This window comes from Thamnophis elegans, chromosome 1, assembly GCF_009769535.1.
Source record: "Thamnophis elegans isolate rThaEle1 chromosome 1, rThaEle1.pri, whole genome shotgun sequence".
Classification (NCBI taxonomy): domain Eukaryota; kingdom Metazoa; phylum Chordata; class Lepidosauria; order Squamata; family Colubridae; genus Thamnophis; species Thamnophis elegans.
In genome coordinates, this window is record NC_045541.1 from 70324166 (window position 1) to 70344314 (window position 20149).

The 20149-nt window shown below is 42.0% G+C and overlaps 1 protein-coding gene across 2 annotated transcripts in view; it reads left to right on the forward strand.

The window, feature by feature from the left end:
* The first annotated feature begins 2176 nt into the window (after positions 1-2176).
* Positions 2177-20149, forward strand: part of CD5 (CD5 molecule) — a 32007-nt gene continuing 14034 nt past the window's right edge. For both annotated transcript variants that reach the window (XM_032224044.1, XM_032224054.1), the window contains exon 1: positions 2177-2277. In XM_032224044.1, coding sequence (XP_032079935.1) covers positions 2196-2277 — 82 coding nt within the window. In that variant the 5' untranslated portion in view covers positions 2177-2195. The remainder of the gene's footprint in view (positions 2278-20149) is intronic.

Consider the following 20149-nt stretch of genomic DNA (forward strand, 5'->3'; position numbering starts at 1 on the left):
TCCTGAGTTAATATAATTGAGGGTGAGCTTTAATAACTTTAAAGCATTAGTACTCTCAGGAGGAATGTGCACCATTAACTGGCTGCAGCCTTGTTGTTGTCTATCATGGGAACATTGGTACATTATACCAAAGTGTACACTGTACATTAAGTGTACAGTGAGAGGTACTGACAATGTGGGTTTCAGCCACAAATCTTCATGGTATTTCACTTTGGAGAGGAGGAGGGGGATATGGAGTTGACAAAAAGTGATTGGTGTTATAAAATTAAGGAAATCTACTGGGCTATGCTAAGGAATTAAGTATAAATATGATAAATAAAATTTTAAAAAATTACCTCTACTGCACTGCCTAACTAGATGTATCCTGTGCTTATAACTGCAGAAAGAGAATGTTAGCCGTAGCAATGTTACTGAATTTAAGCTATCCTTCTTAGCAAATCAGTTAAGGCATGATAATTTGCATTCTTCCAGTTCTTGGCCCAGCATATTTTGTGCTGCCACAACATCTGAGCTGTAATCTTCATTAGTAAGGAGTCTCAAGACTCACTCATAAGTGGACCTGTCTTTCGAGTTTTACCCGGTGACAATTTCGCTACACTGATTCATCCAGCTTTCATTTTTCTACTATGCATTGTGAATAACTGGTAGGACAAACATCACTAATTGCTATCTTTAAAGTGTGACAGGGAAGCCATGGGCAAAAATACACAGAGACCCTGGACAAAAAACTCAGCCATCTTTCAAGATGCCTAGCTAATTGTTTGCCAGTGGAGAAATACTTTATTCATTTGAACTACTTCGAACATTGGTCTTTCAGAAGACTGAAAAAGTGTGTTCAAAAATAGAAAGGACATCTGAGATAAAGCAGGATGAAAGTTATTCCCTCTGCAACAACTTTATCCCAGTTTCCATCCCACCAATCTTTCAGTTGGGTTGGTTTTAATGGGCTTTCAGAAGGCAGGTAGATTTAAGGTTACCAAAGCAAAGAATAGATGGGGGCGGCACCAGTCAAAGGTGGTATTTACCGGTTCTCCAAACTACTCAAAATTTCTGCTACTGGCTCTCCAGACGTTTGCTGGAAGTTTTACACACACACACACACACACACACAACCCCAGTAACCCTAAGGCCATGATATAATGCAATATCTGTATCTTTCTGCCCTGTGTGTTTAACGGACGGCAGACTGAATGTATCATTGTTAAAGAGTTCTTATTGGTTAATTCTCTTGGTTCTCATTGCAAGAGCAAAACAATGGTAATCTGTGGGGCCACCCCATTATTATCTGCAGATCGGGCTTGATCATGAAGGATTGGACAGAGTATAAAATTAGTGAAAAATTGTCAGGACAGGATCTACAAACAAAATGGTGGACAGAATCTGGTGTATTGTTAGGCATTATGGGGATTTTAATGCTTTTGAATCTCACACATAGATGCCCCGAGCGTACAGAGATTGTTTGCAATAGGCTTTGCTCTGGGTCCCTGCGCGAGCACTTATTATCCCTAACTCAATGAGCTCTGTCCTTTTCCTAGAAATATATACACTGTATGAGCTGAAATCTGACTTTTGTAGTTCCCATGGCAACCAGAAATATTGAGCAGCCTGTCTGTGGTTAACTGTTCATTAGTCACAAGTGAAACGTTTCCAACACAAGCCTATAGTTTGGGTAGTGAATGCTGTTCTTGAGAGACTGATGATGTGCCTGAATGCCTTTCTGGTTACCTTCATTTTTAACTCTTGGCCTTCCTCATCAGTTTCCTCAAACAGATCTAGCACCTTGTCCCTTCCAAATTAGGCAATGCTGAGCATGAGCCCATCTATTCGACTTTTTGTTTCCTTTATGCTAGCTGCACTTCGTCTCTTCTTCTTTTCTAATCTGGCCATTCTGTCTCAGAGATATCCATAGGGTGCTTTTGTGCCCTCTAAGCAGCCAAGAATAAGGGTGGGTGTTTTTGTGGTCTGATAGTGTGAATCCCTTTGTAAAGGAAGCTGGGGCCCAATTCTAAACCATTAAGTCTTTTAAAAGGCACCTAGTGAAGCACACTCCAAGCCATCGTTGAGAAATGACGCAAAAAAACCACATCAGGAGAGAGAGAGAGAGGAAGAGCATTCAGTTTACTTCCCTGCCCCCTCCCTTCACCCATAGCAGGTAGCAGAAAAGCCACGGCAAGGACAGAAAAAGGGGTGCTTGTATGCATCGGATGTGGTGGAACAGACTAATGAGAGTCACGAAACTTCTAGGCTTTATCCCACTAATGTTGGTGGAGATGTGGGGTGAGTAATTTTACAAGACTATGCTATCTGCACAAGTTCAAATCTCTGCAGGGAGTATAAATCACGTAGAGGCTTCTATAAGGTCCCAGTTGCTAAACTTAAGCTCCAGCCCTCAACTTAATTAGACAAAGACTAGATAGACACTCTTATTGAGGCCAATATTTTTTTTCCGAACAAGGGGTATGTGAAGGCCTTTCAATACTTGGGGGAAAGATTAAGAAAACATTGAGTTCTTGCAGTTTTCTTCCATCTGGAAAGTTTTCAGACCTGTCCCATTTCTGGGAGGGTTGCATGTAATGTTCCCATATATCCTTGCTTCATCTGGCAAGAAATTTGGGTTAGCTGTGTGAAACCCAGGAATTCCCTTCTGCATAAGGCTCTTTGTCGCATATGTTCTGCTCCATCATCAATTCTTCCCCAACTGTGGTGGGGTTAGGGGCAGCTGGATTTGGAGTTTTCACTGCAGGGTTTATATCTTTGATGTTCTTTTGTGTGACAAAGTACCCCATGTGCTTTACTTAAAATATTCCATTTTTTAAGAAGATTATGATTAATTTTTTTCATGCATATAAAGTGTTTTAAATTGCTGGGAAGTTATTGTTGCTGCTATCTATATTTTTCACAAACTTAATGGGCTAACTTGGTAATGACCTCTGTTATTTTGCTACAAGTTTTAAACTATGTTTTTAATTGCTCATATTTTATTAAATGCTGATAGCTTTCTATAGCCGGCAAAACACGAGGCGCCTATATTTATAGAGAGCCCTCTTCAGGGCACTGTGAATGAATGTAATGCCTCTGAGATTGCTGTGATTTTGTGGGGTCAGTAATAAGCTAATAATATCAGAGTCTCGGCTTGAGCACATATAGGTAACTTGCAACCATTTATTTAGTGATTATTTGACGTTACAACAGCACTGGAAAAGATTGCTTATGGACCATCTCATAGGACCATCACAATATCCCCACAGCCACATGATCTAAATTTGGACATTTGGCAACCAGGGTGTATTTACTATGTACAGGTAGCATTCTGGGATCATGTGATCACCATTTGGGACCTTCCCAGCCAAGCAAAGACAATGGGAGAAACTGCATTTGTTTAATAGTTAATATTGAATGCTATTAGCTAATCAAGCATTAGTTATATTATATTTCTAAAAACTTGGAATGTTTGAGAACATTTGAAAAATATGCTCAGATCATTCCACTTTCTAGGTGAAAGAAATCTAGGTTCCAATATAAAAGCACAAGCCATCCTAAATCAGCCTAGCCAAAGAAGGAAAACTGATGTGAAAATGCACGTTAATACAGGTTGTAATCTATGTGAGTGCTCCAGAAGACCTACCCACCATATAACTGCAGCTACTAAATTGAGCTGTAATTAAATATGTATATAGTCTGGGAAGAAATTTGTTGCTGAATTCTTGCTACTTATTTGTATCAAGTGTTGATTCATTTTGAACCATATAAACCTGTCTTCCTGTTAATATATCCACCCTACCCGGTCATTAATCAAGAACTCTTATCTTTTCACACCTTCATTATATTTTAATTAACTACAGATCATGAATTGTTTCTACTGAAAATTGGCAGGACTAGCAGAAAATCTGTATTTCAGCACAAGGCTGCACCAGTCAGTCAAACTATCCACAGAATATAATAATTGTAAATTAAAAAAAATATTACCTGTGTACTGAAGATGGAAGGGTGATCTTAGCTACAAGTGGAAAATCAGAATAAGGAAATGAAGGCACTTCTTGAATTAATTGCAGTGGGAGGGGGGAAGGCAAAGTAGGATAGTTTTTTTCAGTTCTAATGTAAGCAAAGTGCCTACACTACATGTCCTGAAAAAAGTTAATTTATATATACTTGCCATGGGTCACATTTAATGTTTTCCTTTCCTATCTTATCCTATGCTATGCTATCCTATCCTAACGTATCATATCCTATCCCTTCCCCATTCGCCACTTTCCTTTCATATTAATGCAGGCAAAGTTCCACAACAGTTTTGTATATGGAATACAACTATAACACAAAAATATTATTTGATAAACTGATCTTATCCAAAGCCAAGAGATGAATTGAATGAGAAAAATACTGTTTCTCATAATAATGTGTTTTTAAGAGAAAACAAATTTATTTTCTAATTCCTTTTGGACATAAGAGAACCAAATCAGGGCAGTAGCTCATGTTAGAGACATACATACATACATACATTTATCTATCAAATTTATAAGACAGCCCATTTCTCACGGTGAAAATGTAACAATTAAATAAAACAATAAATATATAAAAACAATCATTAAAAGCAGTTATTACTGTCAGATATTACACTACACAAATATGCCAAAAATTCATGTTTAAACTCAGAGTCTTGTTTTCAATTCACATCACTGCCTAGTTCATCCTACTTCAGCACAAAGAAAAGAATGTTCCCATAATGTACTGTTCTTCTGGTATTCTGTAATTCTCTACAAATAAACTAATGTGTTTGAGGATACCATATGTTGATTTTTGCATCTTTACTTTGTCATGACACAAGATATTTCTTTTCTCTTTACCAGATATAAAACTTCTTGTGATTGTATTTAGAATGGATGATTACACTAAAAATGTGAAGCATTTTGGGTGCTGAACATTACACTTTTTATTTAAAATAATAAAATTTAAAGTAATTACTTTTTGAACTCCCTATCCTTGAATAAGTTTTTTTAAAAAAACACCTCTTCATTATATAAAAAAACCCTTTCCACTGCAGCTGCTAGTTGTTGTTTTGTAAATGCAGAAAGTTTATCCCACTTCACTAAGAAGTCAACAGGTTCTAAAATATATATATATGACATATTTATTTTCTTAGAGAATATTTATGTTTATAACTAAAATGTGTATATTTATCACACAATATATTCTTCATTGAGAACACAGTTGTATATAAATAGAAACTCAGATAGTGTGATTCTATCTTTCTAAAATTTACACTGGCTGATGATGAACTGTACTGCAAAAACATAAAAGCAGAATTTATATATATGTATGTATGTATATACACACACACACACACACACACACACACAATAATTGGGAAATGCATACCACATTTGTAAAAATTCATCTTATTCCCACCCATGTTATGTCTCTGAATACTTTTTTTTTAAATGCCATAGAAATTATAGCACATGAAGAAAGCTCTGAATTTTCATGGGTGGATAAACATGCATTGTGTGGGCTTAAATCTGCCCAGATTTTTAAAAAAAATCAAACTTAGATTATGAGAAAATATACAGTTGGCAGTGGTAGGAGAATCACTTTGGCCAAAGACTCTAAATTCTATAGAAGATATAACTTTGGATAGAATTATCTATTATACAGTTTTAAGTGTAAAAACGCTCAGCAAATGCTGTCGCAGCAAAAACTCTAAACCCTTTCTGTGCGAGACGGCGCTTTCAATACTTCTCCTTGCCTGCCTCTTTTTTTTTTTTTTTTTTGGTTTCACATAAAATTTGAAGTGATTGTCTACAATTGGAAGGAAAGAAAAGCATTTGTGTGTTGTTTGTAGAGGAGATGCAGCACATATGTGCATATAGGGATTTACAGACCCTGGAAATAAATTGTTTCGACTCCTACCCTCAAAACGACACTATAGGGCACTGCACACCAGAACAACTAGACACAAGAACATCCCCCCCCCCGAACACCATCACTCTGCTAAACAAATAATTCCCTCAACACTGTCAAACTATTCACTAAGGCTACGTTACTATAGCTATTAGTCTTCTCATCGTTCCTATCACCCATCCCCTCCCACTTATGACTGCAGGATTGCAACTTTGTTGTTTGTATCCTTATGATTTATATTTTTTCCTAGTATGATTTGATTGCTTACTTGTACCCTATGACTATCATTAAGTGCTGTACCTTATGATTCATGACGAATGTATCTTTTCTTTTATGTACACTGAGAGCATATGTACCAAAGACAAATTCCTTGTGTGTCCAATCACACTTGGCCAATAAAGAATTCTGTTCTGTTCTGTTCTATTCTATTCTCAATCATCCTGGTCATGATCGTCTCAAGGTGTTTTTCCATAAGGCAACTGGACTTTCTTGTTCTTTTCTTTGAAAATATTTCACTTCTCATCCAAGAAGCTTCTTCAGTTCTTCAGGAAAAATAAACAAGAAAGTCCAGATGCCTTTCAGAAAAAAAGCACCTTTGGGATACAGCATGAAAAACAAGTCACACAAGCACACATTGGTGGAAGTGAGATCTCCCCCCCCCCCCCATCTCTCTCTCATTTTGGGAGCAGGTTTGCTCATCTTTTTTTTAAAAAAAGAAAGTTCATTAAAGCTCTTCCAAGCTCTAACTTCTCCTGCTTGAAAAAAACAAGGGATTTCTTCAATCACTTTTAACTGAATGAGGCTCTAGTGCAAAATGCGAGCATGCTGAATGTCTTGGCTTTAGCCATGCCAGCTGTGGATGAAAGGCAGTCTTGCATAGGGTCCCCAGTACTTATAAACAACAGCATGTTGAGCAAATTAAATTAAAAAGAAAAATGCTACAATGAGTAATGTCAGCCAAGCAAGCACATGCTAACCCAGAGCTGGGCCTGCCTGCAGGGGCCTCAACAGAAGGGACAGTAATCATAAAGCAGATGCAGGCAGAGGATGGGGAGAGGAGAAAACGGTAGCTGTGTCCACAGAAAAGTCAGAATGGCAGTGGCAATGGCACCATTGAAGCCTTGCTCCATTTCATATGAGCAACATGCCATATGAGGTGGGGGAAAAGGGATGAGTTCTGATTATGTAATCATGGTTTCCAGGTAAAATATTTGGGGGGGGGGTCTCACTGTAAATGCCCCTGCAGACAAACCTAGCTCTATATTCTGGGCCAGTGTGTGCATACCTGACTGAAATTATTAATTGCAACACTTTTCCTTGTAATTTAATGTAAATATAATTGATAGATGGAACAAGGGACCAGGTGAGTGTGCACATTTTATTCTTATCACTTTAAAATCATATCATCCTTTTTAAACACCAGCAATATCTGACTTAGGCTTTTTCTGAGGAAATATGTTTAGAGTCAGAATTCAGAAACCAAAACTTCAACTCTATTCCTGGAGTTATAAGCTTGCTTTAACAAATGTGGAACCCCACAGGTGCAGAGTTGGCAAACATCCAGTAACTTATTTGTTTCCCCATTATATTAGAAAGAGCTGAACAATAGAGCATAGAATGGTAGAGAAAGGGAGAAGTCATACACCAGATCAATAAGTCCAAGATTTGGATGTACTGAACTCCACCACTAAAGGACTATGGATTTCTTACTGTATTTAAGGAGATCAAATTATGAGATTGCCCAGGTCAGGTCAGAACAACGACTCTGGGGACAGTGTAACTTAATCTTTCAACCTCCATGAGAAATTTTCCCATTTTCTCATATATAGAATTTTCCCATTCCATTTTTGGGTTCCTTCTGCAAAATCTAAAACTATTTGGGAGAGGAATTGAATCTCGAGAAATAGTATTAGCAAAAGGATCAAAATCCAATTTACGTGGCATATTCATTTTAATATAAATAGCAGGAGTCTCCAGGTGCAATAGGTTTTTTTTAATTGTGCCACTCACAAGATAGCTGATGCTAAAGCTAGAGCTATTCCATGAAAAGTCACCCAGGTTTAATTAACTTTGTATTTTTGGTAAAAACTTGATCATTCTGAAAATCGGTGTGTGCAATAGATTTCCAGGCTCACATCAATCATGCATTAAAAGTTCTTAGTATTCTTCTAAAAATCATGTTTTCATTTTTTGTTGATTTCCCCTCAACATTAATATGGGAACTAATTATATTAGTCAGTGTGTTGGATTCAAAGTTTATATGTCCAGAACTCCATCCAATTCCAATTCTTTTCTGTATACTCTTCCTTCCCATTGGCCTCAGAGACTCCGAAGCTTTTCAGGCTGCCTTGGCTATTTAATACTGAGGGAGCAAGCCCCATCTTGGAAACAGCAACGGGGTCTCTAGGCAAGTACAACGCCTGTTTCATCTCTTACCATTTATTTTTAATGGTGTGCCACTGGGAATCTCTTGGAGTGGCCCTATTTCCAGAAGAAAAACTTTGGATTTGTACTGCGGGTGGACAGATGATGATTGCACCGCGGGTTTGTTTTGAACCCCCACAGGACCTTCTGACTAACAAAGTTATAGAAAAAGAGAGGGGCTATAAGACACTCCCCCATATGTTTTGCTTGAACTATAACTGGTCCTCAGCCATTTCAACTCTGAACATTGAGAGCCGACTTTTTACCACCTGAACTCGCACTTTAAATTAATCAATTGCGCAATTTTTAATTTCTCCCTTTTCTTTCATCTTTCTCTTCTTTCTTTGTATGGGATATGTATGAGATATGTGTGAGATGAATGAATAGCCCACTTTTATAACCATATTGTTGTAAAATTTTGTGTTTTTTTTAACTTTCACGTGGGGACTGCTTGGAAGAGTGTATGAGTACGCATGATTCGGAGGACCTGCCGGGAGATGCGGGGGCCACGGGGGTGGTTGAGGGGACTAGAGACACGGGAGAGGGTCGGGGTATTACGGTCGTAACAGGGAGAGGCAGATACGGCGGGGACTTTAGGGCAGGCCATTACCGGGGAAGGAGGGTTCGCTACATTACAGAGATCCCTCCTTCTGGCCCTAGGAGTCCCACTCCGAGACCAGATGGCGTAAGCAGTCAGGACCCTGGTCTCAGGCTGTTGTCGCTAAATGCCAGGTCTGTTGTACATAAAGCTCCTCTCGTCCGGGACTTAATTTTAGACGAGAGGGCAGACCTGGCATGTATTACTGAAACCTGGCTGGGCCCAGAGGGAGGAGTCCCCCTTGTAGAACTGTGCCCAGAAGGATTTCAGGTGCTACATCAGCCGAGAGCCCAGGGAAGGGGTGGGGGTGTGGCCGTTGTTATCCGAGAGTCGTTAGTTCCTCGTAGGGTCCCTGCTCCGGAGATTGTCGGGTGTGAGTCTTTGCTGTTAAAGTTGGACCTCAAGGGTCAAGTGGGTCTGCTGTTAACGTACCTGCCTCCCAACAGCGTTGCAGCAGCCCTCCCCTCGCTCCTCGAGTCGGTAGCCGAGCTGGCAGTTGAGTTCCCTAGGTTGATGGTCCTGGGGGACTTTAATTTGCCGTCGCTCGGTGAAAACTCGGAGGGGGCGCAGGAGTTCATGGCTTCCATGACAGCCATGGGCTTGACCCAAGTAATTCGAGGCCCAACCCATTCGGCGGGACACATGCTTGACCTTGTATTTCTCTCGGAGCAGTGGATTTGTGATCTTGGTCTGAGGGGGAACGACATCATACCCCTGTCGTGGTCAGACCACTGCCTACTGAGGCTCGACTTTCGGAGACCAAACCCCCACTGTAGGGAGGAGGAACCGACCAGGTGGTTCCGCCCCAGGCGTCTTATGGAACCGTCAAGGTTCCAGACAGAGCTTGGGGTTATTCCTGACACTTTCGCCCACAGTCCGGTGGAGACTCTGGTTGCTGCGTGGCACTCGGCAGCATCGGAGACCCTCGACCGGATTGCGCCACTGCGGCCCCTCCGAGGCGGCGGATCCCGGAGACCTCCTTGGTTCACCGAGGAACTCCGGGAGATGAAGCGCCGGAGGAGATGCCTAGAGCACCGTTGGAGGTCCGATAAGTCCGAAGCGAACCGAGCAATGGTAACCACCTGCACCAAGGAATACACCAGGGCACTTAGGGCTGCAAAAAGATCCCATATAGCCACCTTGGTTGCGTCCGCTGAGTCCCGCCCGGCCGCCCTGTTTAGGATAACCCGCTCCCTACTGAACAAAAGGGAAGCGGGGGAACCCTTGCAGGGCAGAGCCGAAGAGTATGCCCAATTCTTAGCGGACAAAATTGCTCGGTTTCGGTCGGACTTGGACTCCACCCCTGCAGCTCCAGCCGAGGCACAGGAGGATCAATTTGAACAACTCTGGGTTGAGTTTCAAGACGTTACCCCCGGGGATGTGGACAAGGCCATGAGGGCTGTAAGTACCTCCACCTGTGTACTGGATCCGTGTCCCTCATGGTTAGTTACTAACTGCAGTGAGGTGACACGAGGCTGGATCCAGGCGGTTGTCACCGCCTCACTTCGGGAGGGGAACTTCCCCGCCGCACTGAAAGCGGCGGTGGTGAGACCCCTCCTGAAGAAGCCATCTTTGGATCCAGCTATCCTTAATAATTATCGTCCAGTCTCCAACCTCCCCTTTCTGGGGAAGGTTGTTGAGAAGGTGGTGGCCTTCCAGCTCCAGCGGTCCTTGGAGGAAGCAAACTATCTAGACCCCTTCCAGTCAGGCTTCAGACCCGGTTACAGCACAGAAACCGCTTTGGTCGCATTGACCGATGATCTCTGGAGGGTCAGAGATGGAGGACATTCCTCCATCCTGGTTCTCCTCGACCTCTCAGCGGCTTTCGATACCATCGACCATGGTATCCTTCTGCGACGACTGCGGGAGGTGGGAGTGGGAGGCGCCGTGTTGCGGTGGTTCTCCTCCTACCTCTCGGACAGGTCGCAGTCGGTGTTAGTGGGGGGGCAGAGATCGTCCCCTAGGCCCCTAACTTATGGGGTGCCTCAGGGCTCGGTCTTATCCCCCCTACTATTCAACATCTATATGAAACCGCTGGGTGAGATCATTCGCAGGCACGGGATTAGATACCATCAATATGCGGACGATACTCAACTGTATCTGTCCGCCCCGTGCCAACTCAATGAAGCGGCAGACGTGATGAACCGCGGCCTTGAAGCTGTTATGGACTGGATGAGGGTTAACAAGCTCGTGCTCAACCCAGAAAAGACCGAGTGGCTGTTGTGTTTCCCTCCCAGAGATTCGACCAATATTCCATCACTCAGGCTGGGGGGTCAAATTCTACACCCCTCAGAGAGGGTTCGCAACTTGGGAGTCCTCCTGGACTCACAGCTATCGTTTGACCACCATTTAATGGCTGTGACCAGGGGGGCATTCGCCCAGGTTCGCCTGGTGCGCCAGTTGCGACCCTACCTGAATCGGGAGGCTCTCACAACAGTCACCCGGGCCCTTGTGACCTCTAGGCTGGAATACTGCAACGTGCTCTACATGGGGCTGCCCTTGAAGAGCATCCGGCGACTTCAGCTAGTACAGAATGCGGCCGCGCGAGTGATTGTGGGTGCACCTCGGTTCACCCGCATAACACCTATCCTCCGCGAGCTACGCTGGCTACCTGTCGATCTCCGGATGCGCTTCAAGGTGCTATTAGTCACCCATAAAGCCCTACATGGCAGTGGATCTGGATACTTGAGAGACCGCCTTCTGCCAATTACATCCCTGCGACCAATAAGATCACATAGATTAGGCCTCCTCCGTATACCATCGGCCAGCCAGTGTCGGCTGGCAACTACAAGGAGGAGGGCCTTCTCAGTAGTAGCCCCGACCCTTTGGAACGAGCTCCCCGTAGAGATTCGCACCCTCGCCACTGTCCAGGCCTTCCGCACAGCCTTGAAGAACTGGCTCGCCCGTCAGGCCTGGGGACAAGGATAGTTCCCCTCCCGAATGATGAATGTATGTTGTTTACTATTTTATTATATGTCTTATCTTAATGTCTGTATTCCCCTTCCCCGATTTTATGTGAGCCGCCCTGAGTCCCCTCAGGGAAAAGGGCGGCCTACAAATATTAATAAAATCTACAAAAATCTACAAACCTTCGTCTTCTTCTATGTGTTTTAATATACTTTTAAAAAACATATTTAAATGCCTCCTTATTTCCTGTAAAAGGAAACCTGAAGCAGTTTATAAAATTAAAATCACAGAATCATATGAAGTTTAAAAGGACAGATGAAAACACCAATTATATTCAGGGTTTTAAATTGCCCAATAGAATTAAAAGCTTTTCGCATTATGCCTCAAAAAACCAAGCTATATTCAAGCAAGTCTCTCAAGGAAGAATATTCAAAAACACGCATTGTGTGCTGTATGTTCACCAATCTAAGCTGGCTGTGAGGCTCCTTTGCTGCTGCTAATGAGGATCATAGAAGAATTGCACTGATAGTGGGGATGTCCAGACTAGTGGAGGATTAGCAGCAGAGGTGGGTTCCTACCAGTTCTGACCGGATCAGCCAAACCAGTAATAACTGGGCAGCCTGGCTTGCTGGAACCGACAGTGATCCAGGCCTGCCATGCCCCTGAACTGGTTTCTCTCGGCGGCGCCATGGAAATCACTATCTTGTTCTTGCCTTCTGCGCATGCGTAGAGCAATTTTTGTTGTAATGCACATGCATGGCGCATCCCTGAGCGAACCGGCAGCAGTGGCAGTAAGCCCACCCCTGATTAGGAAGCCAATGATCTCATGAGGACAGATTATATATGGTGCCAACATTCTGGCTGAGGATTATGGCAGTTGAAATTCAACTCACTCATGAGCATAGATTGGGAAAGATCCTTCAGAATACGACTGGACATTTGACTATGCAACATTCTGATTAAGTAAAGTTTGGGGATCATCAGGGTTTTATAGTTTCAGATACATGGAACCATCAAGTTATGCCAACACATGGATGGGTGCTTATTGGGAGGCAGAGTCGATCCTGACTGCTTAAAGGATTTCCCCATATGATAGATGCCTTTGCAACCATTCTTGTTGCCTTAGCACTTTACATGCTTCTGTTTATTCATAAAACATTTGGGGTGTTTGAACCCACTTGTTTAAATGGGTACGTGTTTTGAAATTCATATGTTTGTTCTGGATTATTGTGGCATGCTGCAGGTGGGACAATAATTTATTTTTAGGCTACAGAAAAAGCAAGACAAATAAGTAGAGTTGTAATTAAGGTTTTTTTAAACATTGTATTGTTATTATTCTTGTTTATTCTGTTGTTGTTGTTGTTGTTGTTGTTGTTATAAATGACCTAGAGTCACTTTGAGTTGAGCAGCCCTGTAAATCAAATAGATAGATAGATAGATAGATAGATAGATAGATAGATAGATAGATAGATAGATAGATAGATAGATAGATAAATAGTAATAGAGGGAGAAGATTGGATGCAAATCAAAGCCATTTCAGTGAAATCTAATCTGAGCTCTTCATAAGAGCATTCATTGTGATTTTTCTTAAGCTATTGTCTCGATGCCCTGAAAAGTCCCCTTAATTAAAAATATTCTTCCAAAAAAGGTAACATTTTGAAATTGGAGCAAGTGAAACAAATAGCATGATTTACATCTTCAAGTAACCTCCTCCACATATTACACTATGAATCTACAAAAATACTGCAAGCTTGATCTTTTATTTGCACATTTCTTATTACTTTTAGTTGAAGTAATATTGTTCTCATCTAATAGGGTTTTTATATACAATATTTAAAATTATTCTTGCTAAAATCAAGTGTATTATAAAACTGGTATTGACCAGAAGAATGTTTTGGGGTGTTTTTGCATATCAGAAGTCCCTTCTTTACTATTTTTTTTCACATTTATAAAGATCAGGCACTAAGAATTTGCTAAGAAAATCATTGCTGGAAATATTCCTTCAGCAGCCCATATGCTCATTTGTTTTACAAATACCTCCTCGCCTTACTCTGCTCTATTACAAGGCATTGTTCGTTTTCAGAAATAATAACAGGAATAGGTTTCCTATGAAGTGTTCTTGTTATTATTTGTCAAGAGTTTAGCATTTTACTGACCCTGCCAATGAGAGCATTTGACTGGCAGAGTCCAGGAAGCGCCAGTTCTCTGACCCCAGAGGTGAAGTGAGCCCCACTTTCCTGGCCTTTCAGAAATATCTGGAAACCTGGATCTGTTTATTTGCTTGAAGTTCGCGAGAAGAGCACACACTTTGGCAATTGGTTAGTACCTTCACTCACTATCATCTCCCCAACAGTGGTGGGTTCCGGATCCTGTTGCAACTGGTACAATGCAACGGGGCCACCACATAAATGTGTGCAGCATGCTCACACACACGTGCAGTGTGCACATGCGTACTTACCACCTGCGACGCAGGCATCATACACTCCATGCGCAGAAGCCCAAAAAACTTCAAATACCAGTAAGGAGCGTGGGCAGGTGGGCAGGCCCTCCAGAGCACTGTACTGAAACACTACCTGGTGCTCCCGGCAGGCAGCGGTACGCCCGTACTGGGGAGTACTGGTTGTAACCCACCACTGTTCCCCACTCTTTAACTTTAATCATTCTATTCTGGTTTTAACTGCCTTCTAGTAGGACATAATATTTATATGGTTTCAGAGGTGGGTTACTGCTGGTTTGGCCCGGTTCAGCTGAACTGGTAGTGGAATTCAGACCTGGGTTGCAGAACTGGCAGTGACCCAGGACTGCCATGCCCCCGAACTGGTTCCCTTGCTGCTGCTTGGCTGCCATTTTGGATTTTAGTGACTGCACATGCGCCGTTCACTGTAAATTGTTCTGCACATGCACGAAGAACAATTTACATTGAACAGTGCACGTGCATGCAGCACACGTTTGGCAGTAACACTGGCAGCAACCCACCCCTGTATGGTTTGTATGTTTTTAACTGTACACTGTCCAGAATCGCTCTGGACAGTGAGCGAGATGGGCAGATTCCACATTTGTTATATAAATATCTATATACATTTTTAGGCAGTGATAACTGATTAACTAACAATGGCGCAGGAGAACCCAAATTGATACTAGTGGTCCACCTAGAAATTAACAGGTTTTGAAACCGGATCTTTTCGAATAACCCACTTGCTCAATTCATAAACTATGTCACTCTTTCAGAGTAAGTAAGATCAAGAAACTGAAGCAATAGAGGAAGCCTCTTCATTGGTGAAGGGTAGGCAATGAGCATCTTGAAAAGGTTTTCAAATGATCCCTTCTCACCCTTTCTACTTTCTCAGGAATGAGTTGCTGTTTCTCCTTCCTTAATTGCTGTCTTCTCCCTTCCAAAGGGCAGATTTACATTCTTTCACACATTGTCATGTATTAGCCAAGGGATTTTGCAGCATATACTCCTAGGACTTTTCACTGTAGAGCCTCAGAAAAATTGCAGACTACCGGAACCATTTGCACTTCAGTTTGAGATGCAGCTAACACGGACTCATCCCCGACAGCCTGCACCTGCCTTCAACATTGAGGGGACACAGGACAGAAAACATCCTGCAACCAAGAAGGTTCCACACAAATTTGCACTACTCAAGTGACCGTGAAGACACAGATGAACTTCCAAGTGGCCTCAGAAACTCTCTAAAACAGTGTTTCTCAACCTTAGCAACTTGAAGATGTCCGGACTTCAACTCCCAGAATTCCCCAGCCAGCAAATGCTGGCTGGGGAATTCTGGGAGTTGAAGTCTGGACATCTTCAAGTTGCCAAGGTTGAGAAACACTGCTCTAAAAGAATGCAAATGACCAGCTGTCTGAAAGGAATATCAATCCTTCCATTCCCAGTGAGAGCTGAAGAAGCTTCTTGAATGAGATGCGAAAGGTCTTCGAAGAAAAACAAGAAAGTCAAGTTGCCTCCTGAAAAAGCACCTTTGGGACACCATGACCTGGATGACTGAGAATCTCCATAGATATGTAGATCCTCACATTCCCTGAAAACATACTTTTCAGAATAGGTACATCTTTCAAAGCAGTACACAAGGACTGGTCTTATTATTACATAGAGTGCAAACTTTACCTGCCTTGGCTGCTGCAAGGCAGTAAAGTTTTAAACGAGAGTGCAGTGTACCACATGTCCTAAACTCCCTAAGAATCTCTGATCTTTGGTCCAGGCAGCAAATATTTCAGGCTAGATTTAGCAAAGTGCAAAATTTTTGCAATTTTGGATAGATCTGTGAATCTCCCCTATATGCACACAACTAATCTTGGCAGATGTGGGTTTTCGGATCTCATCTACATGCCTCATCGTCTCATCTCTCTAGCCATGGCATGAAGATGCTACATGAACTCTCTTTAAAGCAAATGTCTTCCTATAGTTCCCTTTATCTCATTGTATCTCATCGTTTGGGGAATTCTGGGAGTTAAAGTCTACACATCTTCTAACCCCAAAAGTTGAGAAACACTGCTTTATCTCACCCCCCCCCCCCAATATTCTGTGCGATGAACATGATCTATGATGCCAGCTAAAAGATAAGAACCTATTGGCCACTTTAGGCTTCTGCAAGCATGCCCTTCCCTCTCCTGTTGCTAGTACTGCTCTCCATGACCATTTTGTGTTGGACTACAGAACCTGGTGCCCAAAGAGTTACCTGGCCACTGATTCCTCACAAACCACGATTCAGGCAGTATGTGGGCTGTTCATACACAAGGGTTTATTATAGCTTTCTTTTGAAAAGCATTAGATCTGTGTTTTAAAAGGAGGCTCTGACAGAAGACAGTGCTAGACAGCACTTGTCTTGTACTGCGAAGAAGGCTAATTTAATAGAAATGAGGACTAGGTTCTGCCAGCTTTGTTTTTGTTAGCTCTGTCATAGATATGTGCAATTTCTACCGCTTCTGTCAGCATTGAACTTTACGTGGCCATGTTTTAAATATACATTTATTTAATGAAGTAGGAATTTGAGCTACTCCTACATTATTTTGCATAATTCTGAGCGTTTGTGGCTGCGAGGTCACAATGCAATCATTGGCCATTTGCTACTAGCATGCACTTGGTCCCTTACTTGCAGTAAACCATAAAATAGAAACATTCAGTAATACCTTTGTTACACGTACTCATTCCTGTCAATGGAAACAAATACTGTATAGAATTCCACAAGTGCAATTCTGCATGTCAACAGACAGACAACAGGCCCTGTGTTGATTTGATTTTGATTTGATTTATTGCATTTCTATGCCGCCCTATTCTCGGAGGGACTCAGGGCGGCTCACAAACCAAAGTAAGGGGGGGAAATACAAACAGGAGGAAAAACAACGGACAAACAACTACAAACAATTTAAAAAACACTCAACAACCACACAATTCGAGCGGGGGCGGGGACCCGCCAGCCCCAGGCCTGTCGGAACAACCAGGTTTTAAGGGCTTTGCGGAAAGCCTGAAGGGTGGTGAGGGTCTGAATCTTCATGGGGAGCTCGTTCCAGAGGGCCGGATCAGCCACAGAGAAGGCTCTCCTCCGGGTGGTAGCCAATCAGCATTGGCCATTAGATGGAATTTGGAGGAGGCCTAATCTGTGGGATCTAATAGGTCTGTTGAAGAATTTCATGCAGCCACATTTCTTTTATAGCACTTTTACTTGTTCTTAGGAGATAATAAGATGAAGGAGGGATGCTGGAGGAGGCAATGTCTCCCATACCTCCTGCTCCACCCAACCTTTCCTCCATGAGTGTGATCTGGTGTCAAGCCCTTTGAGGCTGGCTCTCAGCCCAGTCCTAGAATGTTGTCCAGAACAGGATTCTACAAGAAGACTAGATATTTTGGGGTTGTTTGAAGAGCCAAGGTGGCGCAGTGGGTAGAGTGCAGTACTGCAGGCCACTTCAGCTGACTGCTAGTTCAGCAGTTCAGCGGTTCAAATCTCACCGGCTCAGGGTTGACTCAGCCTTCCATCCTTCCGAGGTGGGTAAAATGAGGACCCAGATTGTGGGGGCGATATGCTGACTCTGACTCTGTAAACCGCTTAGAGAGGGCTGAAAGCCCTATGAAGCGGTATATAAGTCTAACTGCTATCTAACTGCTATTGTTTCTTGGTGGTCACCTCCATGATTCTCTATATTGCAAACTCACTGAACAAGAACTACTTGGATGTCTGGAGTGATTTTTATTGCTTGTAGGTAAATAGAGCAGAACGTCAAAGAAACTCTTTGCTTTTTCATTCCGCATACTCTGCCACGCCTGTGATCTGTCTGCTGGGTCAGTTTTGGACAAAGGTCACCTTTAATACTCTTTCAAAAATGTATCAGAGCCATATTCAAAACGAATTGACAAGGAATGGCCATAAAGGCAATTTGAAAGATGGGGAAATAATTGGTCCAGGATTCTACTTGCATTCACCCAACTATCCCCTGCTGCACATTAAGGAAACTGATTTCTGGATGCATTTTCCACCGGGAGGTGATGTGGACGGACGTATAAACCACACTGAGCGGTTCCAACTAACTACTGCCCTTAAATTATACTGCATTAAAAATTAAGGACAGGGCCATTTGCCAGGCTCTTTACTCAGACAGAATAGAACTCAATTGCCAGGACAGTACAATTCATGCTTATATATTTTCATGTCAATTCAAGGATTAGAAGAAAGCACATTAATAGAGCTATTATGAAGCAAAGCAATGAGTGATGAGCTTTGGGAATGGGCTCTTTCAATCATCATGTTGTAAAAGGACCTTAGAAAGGTAGTATCACAGCTTTCCAGAAGTGGCATTCATCTTATAATATGTGGGGTAAGCCCTGGATGGATTTGGCCACATTCAGTAGAACTTGGAATTTAGCCAGTGATGTTCTGGCAAAAAGTGGAGCCAATGACAAGTTAAAGAGCTAGTGAGTGGACTGACTCTTCAATAATTCCTCTCTAGACACGAGAGGACTTGAGACATCCCGCAAGTGCTCCAGACAGCTGCAAGATAATAGTCTCTAGTGCAGTGTTTCTCAACCTTGGCAACTTGAAGATGTCCGGAATTCAACTCCCAGAATTCCCCAGCCAGCGAATGCTGGCTGGGGAATTCTGGGAGTTGAAGTCCGGACATCTTCAAGTTGCCAAGGTTGAGAAACACTGCTCTAGTGGGTTTTTAGCACTGGGAAATCAGGGGAATAGCCATCTTGCTCAAACCGTGGTTGAAAGGACACTAAGTCAGCATAATCACTTTTTTAATCATTTTTTGAAATTGCTTGCATTTGCTTCCCGCCTATTGAAAAGCTTTGGCTTCAATGTGTTTTTTACAGTGCCAGGTGAATTTTCATCAATTCTTAATGAAAGAAATTTTAAATACAAGATTAAGGGCATTAAAAAATGGAATAGATGGCAAAAAAGCGATTAAAACTTTGATTTTAAAAAGTTACTATTGGACCAAGGGTCCAGATAAATTTAAAATGAAGTGTTGGAATTAATTATAAAAACTCCTTCCCATGGGAAATTTGTTTTTTATTCCTTTTCAAAAACATAATACAAGTAGTCAATTTGCCACCACAATAGGACTGGAAAATTCATCATTAAGTGGTAGAGCCATTAAGATAGGCTTCATATGACCCACCCAATATTATGACCTTTTACATCACAGTCATTAAGCAAATCACCGTGGCCATTAGGCAAGATATCATGTGACTGTGACTTGAGACCTTCCCTACTGGCTTTCCTATTAACTCTGCTTGTCAGAAACTACCTGGAGAGGTTATAAATAATGATCACATGGCCACATGATGTTGTGACCATTATAAATCCACAACAGTTGCCAAGCATTTGAATCATGATAATGTGATTGAGGGGACTCTACGAAATAAGTGCAAGGACTGATTGTAAGTCACTTTTTTTCAATGCCATCATAACTTTGAATGGTTGCTAAACTAATGACCATTAAGCAAGGACTATCCATAATCATAATATAAGATGTTAAAAGGTGGACACTTGAGGGTAGTAGAGAGGACTAACGATTATAATTAAAGGAGAACACTCAGACTCAACTCACAATTACAGAATGAAGCCAAATATTTTAACATTGAACATACTGAAGGATATTTTTGAACAATGAATCCAATGAAGTTCATTTTAAGAATGTCTGCCTCTGTAGATACGCCGTGTCTAATAGATGTTATGAAAGATGAACAAGTTTTACCTGACAAGATTGAGAATGCTTTTAAAATGGATTTAAAAATGACAGGCTTCAAGTATGGAAAAACATGTTACACTTGTCATACAAAACAAACTGACTAATGCTTTAATAATT